At 40.1% G+C, this 22,989-nt stretch overlaps 2 protein-coding genes and 1 non-coding gene across 3 annotated transcripts; 1 reads left to right on the forward strand and 2 right to left on the reverse strand.

The window, feature by feature from the left end:
• Nucleotides 1-14,997: 14,997 nt before the first annotated feature.
• LOC121742207 lies at nucleotides 14,998-17,251 on the reverse strand. The gene is made up of 2 exons (XM_042135286.1): nucleotides 17,007-17,251; nucleotides 14,998-16,539 (listed from the first exon to the last, which is right to left on the reverse strand). The coding sequence occupies exon 2, from the start codon at nucleotides 16,527-16,529 to the stop codon at nucleotides 15,201-15,203; it is 1,329 nt and encodes a 442-aa protein (XP_041991220.1). The 5' UTR covers nucleotides 16,530-16,539; nucleotides 17,007-17,251; the 3' UTR covers nucleotides 14,998-15,200.
• A 3,812-nt stretch (nucleotides 17,252-21,063) lies between these two features.
• On the reverse strand, nucleotides 21,064-21,932 carry LOC121810799. Its single transcript, XM_042211525.1, has 2 exons — nucleotides 21,112-21,932; nucleotides 21,064-21,070 (listed from the first exon to the last, which is right to left on the reverse strand). Exons 1-2 carry the CDS (start codon nucleotides 21,930-21,932, stop codon nucleotides 21,064-21,066), a joined length of 828 nt encoding a protein of 275 aa, XP_042067459.1.
• A 570-nt stretch (nucleotides 21,933-22,502) lies between these two features.
• On the forward strand, nucleotides 22,503-22,609 carry LOC121742808. The gene has a single exon (XR_006038144.1). It is a non-coding gene; the product is annotated as a small nucleolar RNA R71 (small nucleolar RNA).
• Nucleotides 22,610-22,989: the final 380 nt, after the last annotated feature.

A 22,989-nucleotide genomic window follows, 5' to 3' on the forward strand; every position in this document is an offset into this window, starting at 1 on the left:
ATTTCGATCGGTCCACACGCGGTGGAAATAGTACATGTTATGATCACGAAAGATAAATTATAGTTTGTGCAACCGGATGTCGCCAAGCACGTGGGATGAGGTTATTATTAAAGTGGTATCTGTGTGTTGAATTGAAACCGAAATCGATCTAGATTAAATGTGGGAATGGTTGAGGCTGAGATAAATAGGTTGCTAAATTATACATCTAATTGAATCGAATTAAATAAGTAACTTATGAGATCAATGATGATTAAATAAATATAAAATAAAAGAACTAATGACTGTATTTGTTATATTTATATTTTTATTTTATAATTAAATTCTTATATTATAATTGGGTCTAAATAATTGAATATGTTACAGGTTAGGATGATCGAGGACTTTTGTTGACACTTCTTTTGTTTCCTCATCAACACTGCATTCTGTCGAGTAGCTGTTTTTGCTTTTGGGATACTCATGAATGTGCTTTTGTGCTACTTATACTTTTATATATATGGACTGCAGAATATTTGGTGGAAGCCTGTTATATGTGAATTCTACTATGGTTGTAAATGATGTAGAAACTTCTTGCACGTGTTAATCTATATATACATATATCTCAATATAAATATGATACTTATTTAGGAATTGCGGTCAAAAATATATTTTTACTATAAATTATGGTGGGTGTTACATGATAGTCCGCCACGGTGGTCGTCTGAACCAGCTTGGCGATCAAACCCGTGTAGTTCCTGAAGCTCTGGGGGTCAAATCGATGCCTAACATCATCCAAAAAATCTGGCCACGTAACAAATCCATTCGTCTCCCGATAATTGAATATCCACTCCGAAGCGGGAGGGTCGAAAAGCATTACCACATAATGTAAGCGCTCCGCCTCCGGAACCCGCTTGTGATCAAAATAGTACTGCACGCGAGAGATCCAATTCGGTGCGTCTGCCCCGTTGAAGTGGGGTGCGTCCATCTTAACGCCGGATGAATAATCCGACCGCTGGTGGGTGATGCGTTCCCGATTTAGGGGCGGGTCCCAACAGGTAACCCCTCGCTCGTCGTACCCCTCATCGTCCCACTCCTCGTGTCTCTGCGGTGGGTCCTAATTATCTCGACGGCGCCCCATACGGTACGCCGCATCGCTCCGGCGCTGACTGGGGCGGCTTCCTCGGCCTGGAGGCGCTCCCTCCCCAAAACGAACCCCGCGGCCACCCCGATCCGGGCGACCACGACCCCGACCCTGATGGCGGTAGGGGGGGTCATACTCCTCTCGGCTGCTCCGACCCATCCCGCGGTAATCCTCCCACGCGTGGTCGGCTTCGTCCCAATCGGGCTCATGGTTCTCTGCCTGCGGCGTCGGGCGTCGCTCCAAGTTATCGACCCGACGATCCATCCTATCAAATCGCGCGTTCAACTGCGCAAACCCTAATGTGACTGGGTCGACGAGCGGTTGCCTCACGTCGACGTCGCCTGGATTCTTCGGCCGCGTCGGGCCTAATTGCAGCCCCGACGAGGACTCAGCATGCGGAAATTCTGCCGCCATTGAATGTGTAACAAAGTCGATGTTGAGTTATCGGGATGAAAGCACCAGATGTTACGGACCTCCTCCGTAACGGCTCCGTGATCTTCCTTCTCGACGGAATTACGATCGATTCCCACGTCCAGCACGCGGAATCGTTCGAGGAAGTTGCTGATTTGTGGACTTCTTCCACGCTGCAGCAACAGAACGTATCTAGGGTAGCTTGTATCACAAGATAATTGTAGGGAAAATATTTCATTCATAAAAATAATGTGTGAAGAAATACCCTATTTTATACTAAAGACCCTAGGGCGGTTCGACGTATCCTAATGCATTCGGGAAAGAACCGCTTAGAAAACCCGAACGGGCTTATAACTCAGGCCCGACTCAAAAGTAAATAAAATAATGTTCAAAATTCAATAAAACATTAAAGGAAAGAAAAAACAACGGAACCGAAATACACGGCTACTTCATGAACTTGCTTGGCGGTTTAAGCTTGTCCCTCGGCCTCAGGGATCTCTTCACCGTCGGCGGCAACTCTTCTCCGCGGTCCTTCTCCTTCCGCGTTGGCGCCGACTCGTCTTCCTCTGCTGCCTCTGGATCGGTGGGCTGGCCTGCCGCGGCGATTGTTATCGGGGCCTCCGTATCAGATTCCTTTATATTTATACTTGATTTTCAAACAGGACTGATTTGTTTACTAGTTGGTTGGTGTGACTTTCTGCTCTGCTATAGTTGTGGAAATCTGCACGGACTATTGCATGTTTCAGATAAAAGAGTTTAGTTCTCTTCTATCCATGCCTAATTTCTGTTGCGAAGAATACAGTACTCTTATCATGAATCCTGTTAAAAATATGCTAAAGTGAAAACGCCAAATACTTTTCAGGAAATGACACATCGCTTGTAAATACTTTGGGTTATGCTCAAGTGCTGTGAACGCCTTGGAGACCAATCTAGAGACATTGCCCTTGTTCTTGCCACAAACAGTGTTGATAGTGCTGTCACAGATCGCATTGATGAAGTTATTGAGTTCCCAATTCCCCGGGAGGATAAACTTTTGAAGCTTTACCTGACAAAGTATGTATGTGGTGAAGGTGATAAAGATTGAAGATGGGGCAGCTTCATTATGAATACGCACGCCACAGAAGATAACCGTAAAAGACATATGAGATGATGTATTACGAGAAGCTGCATTGCAAAACTGATGGCAAGCGTTCAAGCAGCCGTGTATGGAAGGCCCGCCCTACTGTGTTCTTGACTCGATTCTGTTCCATGAGATAGTGGACTACAAACTTGCAGCTGAGGGAGGCTTGAATGGGGCAAGGCTTAGCCTATGAGATTATTGGAAAGTTGAATTGGTTTGGTAAGTCCTCTTTTAAGCTAATACTAATAAAATCTTGTCTTGTTTTCATTCATTCAAGAGCATATTGGGTTGGGATACTCTAATGTTATTCCATTTATTCCTTGAGTGAAATCATATAACGTACATAGAGCTTACTAATTTTGACTCGGTGAACATTGGTTTGTATTTAGGTTTAGATGAAAAAATATTTTCAACCCATTCCAAATACGTCTCTTTATTTGTGTTTCTTATCTTGGCCGAAGTTGAATACACATTGTAATATGCACTATTCAAAACTTTGAATGAAAATTGTCGGTTCCTATATTCAAACATTTCAATTTAATTCTCTTACACATTTAAATACGAGTACTATGATTTTATGAGATTAGTTGAAGGGGTTGGTTATGACTAATTATTACATGATTTTCCATCTAGAAATGAGTTGAATTGAGTTGTGAGATTCAATCTCATGAACCATACACTATATTTAATTAGATGTACAATTTGCAAATTGAAAACCCCCTTAAAATACTAATTTAATTACGCTAATTACTCAATCTTCCAAAAAAGAAGTTACTCAATCCTCCGAAAAGAAAGTGCGAATAATATGAAATGAAGGGAGCAAAATTTAATTTAAAATGAAGAAAATTGTTTATCGGTGAACTATTTTCTTAATATCAATTAATAACTCCGTGTTATCTAACAATGTTCTAAAATGAACTAAAAATGAAGGGTTCGACGATTCTGCACTAGAAATTAGTTTGGCATTTGATCATAATCTATAATCATGTTTCGTGATATATTCTCCTATGATCACTCATAATTGCCACATGTGCATAAATAATATTCTCTCTCTCCGCCATTATTTGTTAATATTTCTTTTTAGGTACGTGCATAAATATTTATTACACTTACTTTTTACTACTACTACTTTTGGTAATGAACTTTTTACCACTAGTAGTACTCCTACTACTTTTGGTAATAAAACTCAAATTTCTTTAATTCATTTCACTTACATTTTCATTATAATTTATAACTACAAAAAAGGGGTTGTTTGCTACCAAATATTTGCTAGCACAAGGCTGTGCTTGCAAATTACGAAATATTTTCTAGCACATTTGTGAGCATAAATGGAAACAACAACCATTTTTTAAAATATTGAATGGTATTTCGAGCACTGCTATGTGCTAGAAAAATTGTGAGCAACTGAATCTAGAAAATTTACCCACTAGTCAAATTTCCTTCCGTTTGCGAGCACTAGTATGTGATAGCAAAAAAATTTCATGTAAAAAGGAATTATAATCATTTTCCATTTGACAGTTTTACGAGTGGGAGTAAATGTGTTAGCAAATTTGCGAGCACAAGTGCAGGTGCTAGCAAACTTCATTCATCTGATTTGATACGGATGAAGACTTTTTGTATTAGAAAAAGAAAAAAATCCGCGTCTCCTCGTACTGGTTGTCGTTGGCAACGAAATTGATGGCCGGACCCACGCAAAGGCATTGTTCGTTGAAAAGGGGCGACGACTGTAGGACGTTGATGTCGTTGTTTGACCCGGCAACCTCAAAATACGCATGTCAAATCCATAACCGGTAGTCAGCTACGACTTCGAGGATCATCGTGGGATTCTTGCCTTTGAAGTCGGTCGTGTACAAAGCGGCGGGACAGTTCTTCTACTCCCAATGCATACAATCTATGTTGCCCAACATTTTGGGAAATCCGTGCACCCTCCCGTGCAAGTTCATCAGACCTTGGCAGTCGTGAGGGGTAGGCTTTCGAAGATACGTTTATCCGAATATGTGGATGACGCCCCGACAAGAATTCATCAGACACTCGCGGGCAGTCGTTTCGCCTATGTGAAGGTACGCGTCGAATGTCGGCCGCGCCTCCATAGGCTAACTGTCTAATTGCAGCGATGCACTTCTGTATCGGCGTTAGACCGGGTCTACCGTTCATATCCTCTCTGAACTGGAAATACTTGTATCGAGCTTCTAACGCCGACACGATATGCAGAAAGAGCGGTCGGTGCATTCTAAAACTGTCGGGAAAACGACTCCCCAAACTGCAGCTCCTCAGCGAAGTAGTAATCAAACAACCGTTGATGGGCACCGACGTGGTCCCGGGGGACTGTAATTCGATGATGGATGGGGCGAGGGACCGCCGACTGCATCTGTTGCCGCAAGTGTTGTTGCACCAACTGATCTATCTCCGAGGATGTCTGGGCCCACAACTCGTCAATTCGTTGCATTGGATCATCATCTCCATCATAAGCCATTTTTTATCTTCGGATACTGAGAGAGAGGAGGAAGAGATACTCGTTTAAACAAGTGGTGCGAATGAAATAAAATGCAACGAGCCATATATAGAGTTGAAATTTTAAAAAAAAATAGTTAAGGGTCGTTAGTCGATTGCTCGCTGCACAATAGGCAGCGAGCGATCGGCTAACGCCCGACGTCCGTTGCCCGCTCGTCCGTCACGTTAGCCGGTGGCTAGGGCGGGCGCTAGTCTACTATTGTGGATGCTGTAATACATGATTTTGACTACATGTCTTATTATACTCCCTCCGTCCCAAGATAAGCAAGACACTTCTTTTGGGCATGAAATTTAAGAAATTGATAATTAAAGAGTTAAAGTGGAGAGATTAAAGTATAAGAGAGAGAAAAGTAGAGGAGTGGAAAGAGAATAAAGTAGGTGGAGAATAAAGTAAGACATGAGATTTGTCGCTATAAAGGTAAATGACTCACTTATGGCAGGACATCCCAAAAAGGAATGTGACTCGCTTATCTTGGGACGGAGGGAATAGTATTTATGACCTTTTCTGCACATTAATCGTAAGATGCCAAGCAAACCTATTATCTCAACTATATCTATATACAGCGGTTAGAGGGGATGAACCTGCACCCTCAAGAACACAAGACATATTATGCCATCTGCACTAGAACTACATTTACTATTTTGTCATCTGCACTAGAACTACATTAGATGATATAAATATAAATTATATATACCAAATGTTTAAAATGTTGGGGGGCCACCAAGGGTCCCCTTGGGTTACATGTAGCTTCGCCCTTGTCTATATATGAATTAAACTAATTATAAGTTGTCCAAATATGGAGTAAAATTTTTATCAGGAAATAATTGCTATAGTATTATTTATTCTATTGACCATTATCTACTATATGTTTTCCTTATTATTCATCTCATTTAGACCCCCTACTAATTTGTCGCAATTGCTATTGGCGACGGCATTACTGAAAATATCCTGTAAGTGTTAACAATAATTTTAGGACGTCCCAACATTAAAATTCTGATTTCGCCACTGCACGAAATATTTACTTATAGCTGTATTATGGATAATCGGTGTTGATACTATCTCCAAAAATATATTTGATCAACTCTCATATGCATGATACCTCCAATTAAGTTTCTTGAATTAGTATAACTAAGTTAAGCTGCAGAATTTTACACTCTCTTACTCCTTCACTTTCCTCTCCTTTTCATTTCAATTAATCTAAGCCACAGATTTTCACACCGTCTTAATCCTTTCCATCCCTTAACTCAAATTACAATTGAGCGTTTTCCATAGTTCTCTGGGACGGCGGTGGGTCGGCTGACCCTGCCCGACCCCATCTACCTCCGCCACTAATGTCATCCCATGCCTGGTCCAGCACCAACCAAGCCCTTGCTGAAGTATCGTTTTTTTTTCTCTTATTTTATCAATTCGAACACTAAAATTCATTTTTTCATCAAAAAGGTTCTTGTTTTTAAAAATTGATAGGAGTATAAATTATTACAAAATGTAAAGAAACAAGGAGTCCAATAAAACAGGAGTTGTGACACGGTTGAAAGCGTATATATGAATCCAACTTATACTTAATATAAATATAAGATGTTATATTATAATCATGTTTCGTGGTATATTCTCCTACGATCACTTATAATTATATTGTCACATGTGCATAAATAATACGCTCTCCGTCCCACAAGAATATGCGCTTACTAATTTTGACTTTGTAACGAATGGTTTACATTAAGGTTATAGTATGAAAATTCCCCTACGCTTTCGTTCTTTATAGAAATGTTTAGATTTGGAAGAGGCGGTTTTATGTTTATGATTTTCTATTAATTTGGTTGGAATTACACTTCATACACTCATTGCCATACGTCGATATTCCGATTGTCGAATTTTTTTTGTGAGGCACATTTTATTCACGAAACGAAATGATAAGTAGTTATACTACATGGTATATTGAAAGATTTTTCAGTAAACGCTCCAAATGCTGATACAAAATAATGCATTTAACCTAAAAATATTAGACTCGTGTCACTAAATGGTCTTAATTAGGCCATCCACAATAGGCGCCCAGCGACCGCCCAGCCGAGCGCCGGCGCTGGGCGGTTCGCTGGGCGATCTATTGCAGCCGCCCAGCGGGCGATTGGAGAGAGAAACCGCGCAGCGCTGGGCGGTCGCGTGGCGCTGGGCGGTCCGTTCGGCGCTATTGCAGCGCCCGGATCGCCCAGCGCACCGCCTAGCGCGAAAAAATAAATTTTTTTTTTTCGAAAAAATAATTTTTTTTTAATTTTAATAGTATTATTAAACTTTTCTCGTATATGTCTCGTAAATTAAATTTCGCATATTGTGTGATTGTTAATTATTTCATTTTGTATATATTTGTTAATAGTGATGTGGATATTAGTGGCTAGGCTATGGCTGGGCTATTGCTGGGCTATTTGCTTGTTTTGATGATGTGGCAGGAGGATTTTTAGTGCTGCTGATGTGGCAGTGGCTGGGCTATGGCTGGGCTATTCCTATTGTAGATGGCCTTAACCAACGATTTATCATGGATATTATGCCATCGTTAATTATTTTGCAAAATAAATTCATAAAAAAGTATAATTGACCCACATTTTTCATTGTTAAAGCATTTATAGTTTAATGAAATTGAACTTAACAAGAAGAAAATTGTTTATGGACAAACTATTATATGCCAAATTTAAAATTTGTATGAAAAAAAATAAATTTTTAAAAATTTCGTGATATTAGACATCAATATCCTTATTCTATAATACGTGGGGCCATCAGGAATCCACATGGTACATCTGCATTAAAAACATCCAAACAAGTACTAAGATATTAAGAATTGTATACATACTATTATACAAAGTGTAATGAAATATAGAGTCCAATAAAAAATGAGATGTAACACGGTTGTAAACGTATATATGAATCCTAGCTACTTATATAAGATGTTCTATCGTAATCATGTTTTGAGATGTATTCCCCTATGATCACTAATTGTTACATGTGCACAAAAAATAGTATTTAGCATGAATAAACTAAATAGAAAATGAAACACGATAGATGCCTAGCCGCCTCCGCCACCGCCACATCCCCCGCCTCCGCCACATCCCGCGCCTCCACCACCGCCATCGCCACCACCGCCATCGCCACCACCGCCGCCATCGCCGCCTCCAAAGCAATCACCACAACCACAATCGCCGAAATCGGCATCACGTTTCTTCTTCTTATTCTTAGGAGGCTTCTTCTTGTGATCGGCACAAGCAAATAAGATGATAGACATGGCTGAAATGGACACAAGTAGAAGCATCAAACCAAATCCCCAACCCTCAAACAATCCATTCCTTCTCTCTCCAAAAACTCCTATAACTCTTCCCATTTTATCACTATACACAATATATGCATGCATGTATGTGTATATATAGTTGGATTAAGAGAGGCTAGGTCAATACGCGCCACTTGAATTTTCTATCTTAAATTGATCGGAAATTTGAAGGAAAATCTGTGTGCTTTTCCAATATTTATAGTCATTGTTGTTTTTCAGAGTTACTATAGTCATTATGATTTGATGTTTTGAATAATCCAAAATTATCTTTGTTGAATTTTCATATTGACTGGTCTTTATGAGACGTAGAAGAGCAAATTACACGTGTTCGCACGTGGAGAAATGATTGATTTGACATTCGTAGAATATTGATACCAGCTTTCATAATAGACATATAACCTTCAGATCAGTTCATATTAGAATCTTCAAATCATGATTATATATATTTGGGTCAAATTATATTGTCATAATGCAAATTGAAAATCTTATGCATATATACCTCCAGGCTCCAGCTTTAAATTGTAATAGAATCACACAGACGAGTGCGTTATATTGTTAATTTACACTTAAATTGCTAACTACAACTAAATGATAGACATTAGATCATTAAATTAATGGTCATGATTATTGAATTTCGAGTATCAATACAGTGGATCAAAAATATCAATTATAGTATTTATGTCAATTAACAACAAAGTAGTAGCAACTAACTTTTAAAAAATATCTCAAAACTTTAAATGCATAAAACTATCTCAATTTAAATTATTTTTTCAATCAACATATATCAAATTAAAGATAATTTTATAAGGATTCCAACGAGATCCTACATGCATATATTTCAATGTCGAAATTTGAAAAAAAAATCTTAAATTTTCGTGTTTTTTCCGAAACAATTTAATATCAACATATCTATCAATAAATGTAAACACAATACATATAAATGTCAATTCAAAATTGCGTTGACATACTCAATGCATCATATTGATATTTTTTATAAACTATATTTATAGTTTGACCAAAACCCTAAATTTGTTAATTCTTCTTATCTTTTTTAATTTAAATAATAATAAAATGAAATTACACATGGCAATTTGTAGACCACTAGATCTTTGAAAATCTCACGGTCTTAAATTAATTGTAGTTAGCAATTAATGCACGAGTTAGCAATTGATAACCCCATCAGACATATGTGTATATGTATATGAAATTATTTTTTTATTCTTAATATTTTTGTATGCATGTATTGGCTAAAGAACATGTTGATTGTTTATGTCATGAAATTAAAAGTAAAATTTATACCTAATGAGTTGTGATTTTGTGTTTCATATAAACCACTAACACTATTTAGAAGTAACTATAAATAGCATTTGTTGATATCAGTTGAATACACTTCACATTGTAGCAAGTTTAGCTGCTAACACAGTTTGATAACTTTCCGTCTCATCGTGCATGAAGATAAAGTAGTACTATCATATTGAGTGATGAGAATATATACGGTCTAGAACTATTCAAAATTATAATAAATCAGTGATTTTTATCTATACCACGTATTAATTATTTAATCGTGCATGAAGATAAAGTAGTACTATCATATTGAGTGAAGAGAATATATATGGTCTAGAACTATTCGAAATTATAACAAATCAGTTATTTTTATCTATACCACGTATTAATTATTTAATACGTGCATGAAGATAAAGTAGTACTATCATATTGAGTGATAAGAATATATATGGTCTAGAACTGTTCGAAATTATAACAAATCAGTGATTTTTATCTATACCACGTATTAATGATTTAATCGTGCATGAAGATAAAGGAGTACTATCATATTGAGTGATGAGAATATATATGGTCTAGAACTATTCGAAATTATAATAAATCGGTGATTTGTATCTATACCACATATTAATTATTTAATCGTGCATGAAGATAAAGTAGTACTATCATATTGAGTGATGAGAATATATATGGTCTAGAACTATTCGAAATTATTATAAATCATTGATTTTTATCTATACCACGTATTAACTATTTATTACAATGTAGTATATGTTATAGGGGAGTGTTATATTGCTAACTGAATACTTAATAGCTAACTACAACTAAATAAGTAGTAAATAATATCTGTTAGATATTTAAATTAAGGGCCTAGATCATAAGCCTCGGAATGTCAATACGATCAACAAAAAACGTCAATAAGGGTATTAAGGTCAATTTACAACAAATTAGTTGTAACTAACTTTTGAAAAATATCTCATAACTTTAAAACGTATATAACTTTCTCGATTTAAATTATTTTTTCGCACAACATATATCAAATTAAAGATAATTTCATAAGGATTCTAACGAGATCTCACCTGCATATGTTCCGATGTCAAAATTTGAAAAAAAAATCAAAAATTTTCAATTTTTTCATACAACAACAAATGTCAACCTGATATATAAAATATGTCAATATAATACATGTAGAATGTTAATATAAACATTGTGTTGACATTCTCAAAGCATTGTGTTGATATTTTCGAAACACTATATTGACATTTTCATCCGAAGCCCTAATTTGGTAGTTTTTTTATCTTTTTCGATTTAATTAATAAAAATGAAAATTACACGTGGCAAATTATAGACCACAATTTTTCTAAAATCTTATGGTGTTAAATTAGTTATAGTTAGCAATTAAATGATAAGTTAGCAATTGATCACTCCCCATACCTTATATACTAAGGTTGGGGGTGTCAGATAATAATTTTATAGACCTTTTGCATAACATATAAATATATTATATGGTTTGATGATTTATATTTTTATGATAAAAATAAATATCACCATGCATAATATTCATGCAATAAATTAATGTGCGAATAAAATTGCAGCTGTTCATTTTTATCAAAATTATCATTATCAATGTCGAACTGATTACCAAGAATATTAAAAAATAGACAATAATTATAAATATGACTTTTCACCCATATTAAAACGTCCAAATAACTGAATAAGTAATAGTAACATATAAGAATTACATAAAATATCACAGAATGCAAAGTGAAATAATAAAAACATGGTTGGAAACGTACATATAAATCCAATTTATTATAATTTCAAATGAGGATCTTCTATGTTTTATAATCGTGCTTCAACATACCACGACACTGTGTTAAGGACCTAAATCCCTAACGTTCGGTAGAACGGAGAACAACTATGAAGAGATAAATCCGGCGCCCGTGAGGGTCGGAGGAGGAAGAATCTGGGTGGCTGTGCGCGGGTTCCTACCCGTCGGGCAGCGACTGCGGATCAGATATACGTCCCGGCTGTGCGCGGTGAGATTCCGTCGGGTAGCAGGTGGCGTAGGGATTAAGGATTCAACGTATTATGCAAGGGACTTGGCCAAAATAATATATTTATTGAATGATTAAAATGATAACATCATCTCCTATTTATAATACTAGAATACTACTACCCTAACTTATTGAATAAGAAAACAAAGATATGGAAAAGATACTATGAATAAAAAAGTAACTAAATAAAAGATATGGAAGATATGAGAAGATATGGCAATGTCTCGTATCACACCGCTACTGGTGCTAAGACAGAACCAACAGCGGCGGCGCCGGCATAATTACGTCTCTTCTTGTGAGGGTGAGAGCGCTTCTTCTTTTGAGCACAAGCAAATATGAAGATAGACATGGCTGAAATGGAAACAAGCAGAATCAGCACCAAACCCCAACCTTCAAACACTAGATTCACTCTCTCTTTTAACACCTCCTCCTATAACTTTGCCCATTTTCAACTTTGTATCTATCAATGTATGCAACATTATGTGATATATATAGTTGGATTCATCTTTCATCACTAATTATTAAACTATACCAAAAACTTGACTCGTGCTAATTTAGTATTCAAAAGCGTCACCCGCAAGTGTACGAGTTAAGTAGCACGTGGTAAGCTAAATTATCGATCCACGGAGACTAAAAGCCGGTTTGAATACTATGATGTAACTTTGAACACTATCTAGACTAATAAAAGGGGTTTTTGGTTTTCTTAACTAAGATCAAAGAACAAATAAGCTAGTAAGACAATTAACTAAGAAAAACAAACAAACAAATATAGGTTTTCACACAAATTGGGAAAGTATAGGGAAATGGATCCGTTAGAATGGATCAAGGATTTCATCTATGGGTCATGCTCATCTATTGGGCCTCAAATGCGGTTAGGAAAGTCGGGATAATCGGTTAGACCCCCTCTCGGGTGCATCTAACACGTGGGTCAATCTCTAGTGTAGGAGTCTCGTCCATACAATTCGAGATTGACTCCAAAGCACAACGGACCCAAGCCCTCTCTCTAGCTTATGCATCTCTCGATTACATATAATGCACGGAGTTGTTGATTACACATCTATCCTAATCTTGTATTTCTCAATAACATCAATTAGGTACAAGATTTATCTAATTGGTAGCTAAGCAATTAGATATTAAAAGACCAAGGTTCAACAAAACCAACAAAAGAGATAGATACGCATTCAACCATAGATTCAATCCATACAATCCATTCAAACTTCACCAAATCCCTACTAAAAGCTTAGCTACTCATAGTCAAAGCTAACATAAAAGCAAAAACAAGGAAAACAAAGCTACACATAATAGAAATGATACTAGAACTCCCTATGGTGGAATTGATGGTGGGGGGTCTCCTTCCTCCAATCTCTTGGAAATGGGAAGCTCCTTGACTTCAAATCCTCTCAAAACCTTACTTTCTTGCTAAGATTCGTGGTGTGGGAGTTAGGGTTTGGAAATGAGTGAGAACCCTTTTATATCCGGAGTAAGAAAGAGGCAAAGGTGGCAACAGCGACAAATCGCCCGGTCGGGCGATCTGTAAGTCGGAATATGCCCGGTCGGGCGATCTGGGTAAATCGCGATGAGGCTTCAAACGCCCGGTCGGGCGTTTTGTTGGATGAAAAACGCCCGGTCGGGCGAACTTTCTGTTTTCTTCGGCTTGCGCCCGACCGGGCGTTTTTTATATGAAATTCGCCCGGTCGGGCGAACATTCTGTGGTCAGCCCGTTCGCTCCGTTTTGCCCGTTTTAGACCTGTTCTTGCATCAAAACTCCGACAAACTTGTTAACTCTAAAAAATAGCTGAAAAGTGGGTGAAACATATACTTTATACCTCAAAAGATTCAACAACATGTGTTAATCACCCATCTAAACATCCTAAACTATGAGTTTGTCAACTCCCCCAAACTTAAACATTTGTTAGTCCTCGAACAAGAAGAAAGAAACAAGACATACAAACTCATGCAAGGATGTGGAGTGTCATCATTGCCTCAATAGAAATAAAATACGACAAGTATCAATGGCCTCGGATGCATGTAAAGTATTATGAAATATAGCTTCAAGTTACTATCATGTACTCAACCTTGCCAATTTGCCCTCTCAAGGAGAAAATGCAATGTGCATTTTAGAAATTTCACTCACTCTCAAAGTATATAAACTCTTGACATAACTCTCAAATCATCAAAACATGCATAGTTTACCATAGGCTTGCTCGAAATTTATACTCTCCTCTACTATGGTGTGATTAAAGATATAAGGTCCGAAAGGTCTTTTCAATAGGTTGTAATGTAGGCTCTTTGGATAGGTGAGGCAATTTTCGGCTAAAGTGACTTTAATTCCCAATATCTTGCTCAACTTCACCAACTTTCTTCCCCAATCTAGCTAGTTCTAGGCTTCCCTAGACTCTTCTCATCTACCAACATTCCACTTTTGTTCTTCACCTCTTTTTCAACCTTCACACACCCTTTCCAATAAATGCCAATTATTAACTATTTCTCACTTTCAATTTTCTTTTCTTTTCTCTCTCTTTTTTTTTCTATTTCTTTTCTTTCTTTTTCTCCATGCTTTGCATGGTAACATCACTATTCTTTCTTTCTTTTTCTTTTGTTTTTCTACCTCAATAAGCTTCTATTTCATTTGCTAATTCCCCCTTTCAAACTTTCATTTCCTTTTGATTTTTCAAAAATAGAACACAAGAAATCCAACCCCATGGTTTGTCAAAGGAAAGGTTATTGGCTCAAAGTGGGCTAACAAAGATTATTAACATGATAACGGGTAAAAGTAGAATTTGGCTAACAAGGATGGCCTAACGTCCTCCCTTATCTCTATGATCACTATGTAGACTCAAAGAAATCGCGAGCAAGTTCTAGAAACATACGACATGTTTGAGATAAATCACACATTTAGGAACAATATAGGCTCAATTCTCACAAGGTCATTTTGGCAAAAGACAAGGCACCATGTAATTCACTTTAGGCAATTTGAAATGAAAAATCACATGTTCTTTAGCCATATCAACAAGGTTTTCGAAAGTTTTTGCACAAAATCATCATTGGCAACTCCTCCATCATGTCTCACACTCGTTCAAATTTCAATTTTTCTCAACCCTACTATCATCCTAGCCAAGGGAGATAATTCAACACAAAAGGAAACAAGAAAAACAAACCTAAAAAGAAAAACAAAGACACAAACACAAGTGGAACAAGGAAACAAAACCACATAAGTTTACATGCCCACATATCATCATCAAATATCATCAAAAGAATAGGGGTACAGGCCGGGGTATCATCATCAAATAAAGAGGGAGAGAGGTAAAAGAGGGAATCCACTAGACACCCCCCAAACTTATTCCAAGCAAAGCTAGGATAAGTTTGAAAGAGAGTGGATCTCCCATGGACCTTCACTGCGGAGGAGGAGGCGGATGCTGCCACTGGCCACGGAATTCATCGAATCGGGCATTGATGTTGGCCCACTGTGCATTGTTGAAATCAGTGAATTGGGTCCAGTTGGTTTCGAACTGGTCCCATCGCGCTTCATTCTGGACCCAATATTCCTGCTGACGCAACTCCATCCGTGTCAACCTCTCATTGATCGAGCCGTAGTCCTCCTCTTGTCGCTCTTGTCGGCTTCGTGTCCTCTGCGTGCTTGTCCCGGCTTCATCTCCCCCTTGGTAGGTCGGTTGATCCTCACCTTCCTCCTCATTTTCTTCTTCATTCTGCTCGTCCCCCATCTCGATCTCGGGAAAGCCCATGTGGGGCGCTTCATCAACACTCGAGCTCGGGCTCACATCCCTAAATTGCAAGTTCCGCGGATTCACCGCCGTGACTTGTTCGTGGACCGCAGCCTTCATCTTCCAGTTTTCCTTGTGGAAAGGACCGTTCACATAGGTGTTGACGGTGTCCGGGAGGGGGTAATGATCTGCTGCCCTCTGTATCAAATATATCTGCCCTCGTTGGTCCACTCCGACCAGCCTTGTTCTTCTCAGAAAGCCGAAGTCCATCAAGTTGTCACCAATGTCGGCGACCAAGCCCCTCGTCGACACTCCCAGATGGAGTGCAATAGCTGACACAACCGCACCGACACAGAGTGTGCCGGTTTTCTTCTTCGAAGCCCTCTCAAGATGTTTGATCATGAAGTGGCCCAAATTCAAGGGAGCCTCCTTGTGCAAAATAGTCCATAACAGGAAGAGCTCGTCTCTCTGCACACTCCCATGCTCATGACGAGCGAAGGGGTAACATACACACGCCTTCTGGAGTAAGCGCAAGGCTGGGTTCCTAATGAGAGAACCCTTTGCCCTGTTGGCGGCGAAGTTGTCATCAACGGTAGTGATGGCCTTCCAGAAGTCATTCGCATTGTGACTGAAGTTAAACGGCTCTCTATACACCTCCCCTGAAAATCCAAAGATCTCCTTGAATTGTGCCATCGTCACTGTGTACTCAGCATTCCTCATACGAAACTTGATGGCAACTATCTCCCTCCTGTTCATGATTACCTCAAGGGTAGACAAGAACTCCAGTGTAAGCCTCTGATAGGAGGGGTTCCTCTGTGCCATGAAGAGCCCATTTAGTTGCCCCTCTTCACATAGCTCATTGAAGCACTGCTCAATGCCCAACCGTCGGATTGTGATAGGGCATGGATATCTAGCTACCCGGTAGGGTAGTTGTGAGAGTTCGGCCCATTTCTTCTTCTCTTCGGCATTCAAATTAACTCCAGAGTGGTTGGGCGCCATCGTTCACTACCTAAAAATTGAGAGTATTAGATCAATTCGACAAGAAACCACAAAGATGCATTAATGTAGACACTCTCCCCCAAACATACTCTATACTAAAAGAACTTCTCATTCATACATTTATCGAGACTAGAATCAACCCCCCATTGTGTCACACAATGTCTCTTCCACAACAATAAACCTCAATCATGCTTAACTCAAACATTCCACCAACATGCATCACTTATCTAACATTGCATCTATGTAGACATCAACAAATCAAAGCATGCTAGTTCCCCACACTCAATAACCACAAACCCATGAAGGAAATTGCACAATTCATGCTCAAAGCAACCATTCAAACCAAATTCATCCTCTAACTAGCAATTAGTCAAGAAATCTCCAAACAAACGAAAGACATGCTAGTTTCCAACCCTCGATTCACCAATAATCATCTAAACACCGACATAAGTAAGAGAAGAATGAAAAAAATCATACCTTTCGGGCTTAGAGTGATAGAAAACGGATTTCTCTCCTTTTTGCTTGTTCTTGAGTAAATCAACCGATTAATCGGTTCAACCCTTGAATTAGATGGATTGGGAGGATGGTATGTGTGTGAAATCAGTGTAAGTGGAAGATTTGAAGGTGGAGGGGCGAGAGAGAGTAGAGAGGAACGAGAGAGAAATGGGGGTAGGGTTTTGAAAGTGTAAAAACTGACCTGGTTTGCGTCTTTAAATCGCGCAAAGAAATCGCCCGGTCGGGCGATTTGCACATTGAAAATCGCCCGGTCGGGCGAACTTTCTGGACAATCCCGATTTCATCAAACGCCCGGTCGGGCGATTCGTATTTTGTACATCGCCCGGTCGGGCAATCTTGATTTCTGGAAACGCCCGATCGGGCGATTTGCACTTTGCAAAACGCCCGGTCGGGCAAACTTTCTGGACAATCTCGATTTCTGTAAACGCCCGGTCGGGCGATTTGCACTTTGCAACACGCCCGGTCGGGCGAACTTTCTGGATTCCAAGTCCATTTCGCCATTTCTCCAGTTTTTTGTCCGCTTTTCACCCATCAAAGCCTATCTCCTGTTCCACTTAAAACACACAAAACACACCAAAAACAAGAACAAAATAAAAACACACCAAAAACACAAAAGCTATAAATTTTACCTACTAGGGGTTGCCTCCCCCATAGCGCAATTGTTTAACGTCATTTGCCCGACGCTTTGCAAGCTCCACTACTCAATCAAGGCAACCACAAAGACCTCGTCTTGTTGCTCCTTGGTAAAGAACCTCTTGAGATTTTGACCATTTGCCTTGAACGTGCTTCCATCGGGTCCTTTGAGCTCCATTGTGCCATTGCTCATGACCTCCTTGATAGTGAAGGGTCCCGACCACTTAGATTTTAGCTTGCCCGGAAAGAGTCTCAACTTGTGGTTGAAAAGCAACACGGCATCCCCCTTGTGGAATTCACGCCTCTCAATCATCTTGTCGTGATACGTCTTCATCCTCTCCTTGTAGATTGAGGAATTAGCATAAGCTTCATTCCTAAATTCATCAAGTAAATTGAGGTGAAGCTTCCTTTCCTTGCCGGCCTTGGTGAAGTCCATGTTCATTTGCCTCACCGCCCAATATGATGAGTGCTTCAATTCAACCGGGAGATGGCATGATTTCCCAAAGACCAATTGATAAGGTGACATCCCGATTGGCGTCTTGTAAGCCGTCCTATACGCCCATAGAGCATCGTCAAGCTTGAGAGCCCAATCTCTACGGTTAGCATTGACACTCTTTTGCAATATTTGTTTGATCTCTCTATTGGCCAACTCGGTTTGACCATTAGCTTGTGGATGATAAGGAGTTGTCACCCGATGCTTCACTCCATGCCTTGCTAAGACCGCCTCTAGCCACCTATTGCGAAAATGAGACCCTCCATCACTTATGATAGCCCGAGGTGCGCCGAATCGCGTGAATATGTTCTTTTGAACGAATTTAATCACCACCTTTGAATCATTAGTTTGGGTAGGAATGGCTTCCACCCACCTTGATACATAGTCAACGGCTAGTAGAATGTATTGGAACCCACTAGATGGAGGAAAGGGCCCCATGAAGTCAATGCCCCACACATCAAACAACTCGACTTCAACAATTGTCGTCAATGGCATCTCCTTCTTCTTAGAAACACCCCCCATTCTCTGGCACTCGTTGCATCTTCTCACGTAGTCCTGGCAGTCTTTGGTGATGGTTGGCCAAAATAGACCACTTTGGAGCACTTTCATAGCAGTCCGGTTAGCTCCAAAATGCCCCCCACTAGGTGCGGTGTGGCAATGCATAATAACGGACTCCCACTCCTCTTGAGGGACACATCTTCTAATCACCATGTCGGCACATCTTCTAAAAAGACAAGGCTCGTCCCAAAAATAGAACTTCACGTCGTGGAAGAACTTCTTCTTTTGATAGTCCTCAAGTCCTTCGGGAATCACCTTAGCAACAAGATAGTTCACAATATTGGCATACCATGCCACTTGACCCTTGGCCACATAAAACAAATGCTCATCCGGGAATTCTTCATTGATGACCAACTTCAATTTTTCCTCTTCACTAGCATGCTCCAATCTTGAGAGATGATCCGCCACCACATTCTCACACCCTTTTCTATCTCGGATCTCCAAATCAAATTCTTGAAGGAGCAAGATCCACCTTATAAGCCTTGGTTTTGCATCTTGCTTAACAAATAGATGGCGGATGGCGGCATGGTCAGTAAAGACAATAGTTTTGGCCCCAATAAGGTAAGGGCGGAACTTGTCAAAAGAGTAGACCACCGCAAGCATTTCCTTCTCGGTAGTGGTGTAGTTAGCTTGAGCCGAATCCAATGTCCTACTAGCATAATATATCACCCGGAATATCTTGTCTCTCTTTTGTCCCAAAGCCGAGCCTACCGCCACATCACTTGCATCACACATGATCTCGAAAGGTTGAGACCAATCGGGGGAGATCAAGATTGGGGCACTCACCAACGCCGCCTTGAGCTTCTCAAATGCCTGCGCACATTCAAGAGTGAAATCAAATTTTACATCTTTAGCTAGTAAATGGCAAAGGGGTCTAGCAATATGTGAAAAATCTTTGATGAAACGCCTATAGAACCCCGCATGGCCTAGGAAGCTCCTCACGGCCTTCTCACTACAAGGATGTGGCAATTGCTCAATGGCAACTATCTTGGCTCTATCCACTTCAAGTCCTCCGGCTGAAATTTTGTGTCCCAACACGATCCCATCACGGACCATAAAATGACATTTCTCCCAATTGAGTACTAGATTGGTCTCCTCACATCTCTGCAAAACTTTGGTTAGATTATCCAAGCAACTATCAAATGTCATACCAAAAACAGAGAAGTCATCCATGAAAACCTCCATAATATTCTCAACCATATCATGAAAAATGGACATCATACATCTTTGAAAAGTAGCCGGGGCATTACAAAGCCCAAAAGACATTCTCCTAAATGCATAGACACCATAAGGACACACAAAAGCCGTCTTATGTTGATCCTCGGGAGCTATCAAAATTTGGTTATATCCCGAATAACCATCGAGAAAACAATAATACTCATGTCCGGCTAACCTATCCAACATTTGATCAATAAATGGAAGGGGGAAGTGATCTTTCCTAGTGGCCAAATTTAAAGCGCGATAATCAATGCAAACTCTCCACCCGGACACCACTCTAGTAGCTATCAACTCATCATTTTTCCCTTTCACCACAGTGGTGCCCCCCTTTTTAGACACCACTTGAGTAGGACTCACCCACTCACTGTCGGATATAGCATATATCATACCGGCATCTAACCATTTCAACACTTCTTTTCTAACCACATCTTGCATAATAGGGTTTAGTCGCCTTTGGTTTTGTACCTTAGGCTTATACCCCTCGTCTAAATGAATTCTATGCATGCAAACGGTTGGGCTTATTCCCTTAATGTCCGATATGGACCACCCAATGGCTCTCTTATGCTTCCTAAGAACTCTCAACAATTTATCCAACTCGAAACTAGAGAGAGAAGATGATACAATTACCGGAAAAGTGTCATTCCCTCCAAGAAAGGCATATCGCAAGTGTAGTGGAAGTGGCTTCAACTCAAGCTTCTTGTTTTCCCCATCTTTATTGCTATCTTCACTTCCACTCCTAAGAGGTAGAAATTGTGGACGAAGTGATCTAGGGATTTCTTTAGCCGAGTCCAAAGCACCTACAAATTCCAACAACTCGGGGTTAGCATCCAAAACATCAAAAGAATGAGAAGAATACATGGAATGAGAAATGCATCTCTCTAATTGATCATCCAAGTAAGAGGTCGGTGCCACTCCTCCAACACACTCATCCATCACGGTCACAACATTGCAATGTTGTAGGCTTCCTCCCGGTTCCGCATCATGCCTCTTTAAGGCCTCATATATCGACAATGTCACGCTCTCATCATTGAGGCGAAGTGTAAGTTCCCCTTTTGAAACATCGATCATGGCCTTCCCGGTGGCAAGGAACGGTCTTCCCAAATAAGAGGTACAATTCTATCCTCTTCCATGTCCAACACCACGAAGTCAACGGGGAATATGAACTCATTCACCCTCACCAATATATCTTCTGCTATGCCCGAGGGATATGCCACCGATCTATCCGCCATTTGCAAAGTAATGCTAGTCGATCTCAATTTACCAATATTCAACTTGTTGAAGAAGGACAATGGCATAAGATTAATGCTAGCCCCTAGATCGCACAAGGCATTCCCCACAAAGCAATTTCCAATAGTGCACTCAATAGTGAAGCTTCCCGGATCTTGCATTTTGGCCGGCAACTTCCTTTGAATAATTGCACTGCAACTCTCCGTCAAGTTGACCGTCTCATAGTGCCCCCATTTCCTTTTTTGTGATACCACATCCTTGAGGAACTTTGCATAACTTGGCATTTGTTGAAGTGCTTCAACAAGAGGGATGTTAATTTGAACTTTCCTAAAGATATCCAAAAATCTTGAAAATTGTTCATCCTTCTTTTTCTTTTGCATCATTTGAGGGACAGGAAGTTTAACTTCCGTGGGCTTAGGAGGAACTATTGTCTCGGCTTGATCTTTTGGTGGGCTCTTCGTTGATGCCTCCACTTCTATTGTCTCTTCTTCTTCGGGTTGCACAATAGCTTCCTTTTCGGGCATAGGGGGGCTCTTATAGCTTGTTCCACTCCTCAAATTGATAGCCTTGCAATCCTTTGGGTTAGGAATGGTGTTGCTTGGGAATTGCCCCGGTTGATGAAGTTGGCCCACGGCTTGGGCAATTTGACTCATTTGATGCTCCAAAGCCCCCATTCTCGTGGTGACCTCCACTACCGCCGTCTCAACCTTATCAATTCTCTTAGTAGATTGTGTCATGATTCCATCGGTCTTCTCCATTAGAGCTTTTAGAAGCTCATGGGTGACATCATCACTTGAAGGTTTAGAATGGTGGGCACATTAGCGGCCCCACTTGTCGACCCACTAGGTGTAGGGAAACGAGGTGGTGGAGGTGGTTGGATAGCATTGTTTGGATTGCCATAAGAAAGGTTTGGATGTGCATTGAAGGGTGAGCGATAGCCTTGGTAATTACCACCCCCATTGTTAGGGCGATAGTTGTAGAAGTTCCTTTGATTCCCTCCTTGATGCACATAATTGACATCTTCCACGGTATGTAAAGGCTCTCCCATAGGTGCCACTCCCAAACTAAGGCCATCCACCTTTTGATTCAACAACATCATTTGTTGGTTGAGAAGATTGAATGCATCCGAATCCACAACCGAAGCCACCGGCATTGAACTATCTCGGCCCGAGCTCCAACCCTTGCTAGTATAGGCAAGCCTTTGAAGCATCTTCTTGCACTCCTCGACCCCCTTGTCCAAGAATGAACCCCCCGAACCAAAGTCTAATTGACTCTTGATAAACTCCGAGCATCCATTGTAGAAGAGGCTCACTTGATGGCCCGGAGATAACCCATGGTTGGGGCATTTCTTTAGCAAGGCGTTGAATCTCTCCCAAGCCTCGAACATAGACTCTTGGCCCTTCATTTTAAAGTGGGAGATCTCTGCTTGGAGGTTGAGAGTGGAGCTTAGAGGGAAGAATCGATCCAAAAACTTTTGGGCTAAGTCGTCCCAACTTGTAACCGAGCCAGGCTCAAGGGTATCAAACCAGATATCTAGCAGTCCCGACACGGAGATGGAATAGCCAAGTTTGATTGTATCGTCGGGAACCCCATTACGCTTAGTTGTATTGGCCCAATCTCTACGAATTTAGATAAGTGCCTATTAGGATACTCCGTGGCCTTCACGAGAAAACTACGTTGATCCACAAATTGAATCAACCTGTCTTCAACTCAAAATTGTGGCATTCAACCCTTTATCATAGGTGGATGGGGCTTTGCGTTCCCAAATGCGTCTCTAACCGGGAAAAAAAAAAAAGGGGGGCCTCTGCCTCTTTC

This window comes from Salvia splendens, chromosome 7 (assembly GCF_004379255.2).
Source record: "Salvia splendens isolate huo1 chromosome 7, SspV2, whole genome shotgun sequence".
NCBI lineage: Eukaryota > Viridiplantae > Streptophyta > Magnoliopsida > Lamiales > Lamiaceae > Salvia > Salvia splendens.

Coding starts and splice junctions, on each gene's coding strand:
- LOC121742207 (XM_042135286.1), bottom strand. CDS start 16,529: ATGGCGCCCAACCACTCTGGAGTTAATTTGAATGCCGAAGAGAAGAAG.
- LOC121810799 (XM_042211525.1), bottom strand. CDS start 21,932: ATGGAGAAGACCGATGGAATCATGACACAATCTACTAAGAGAATTGAT.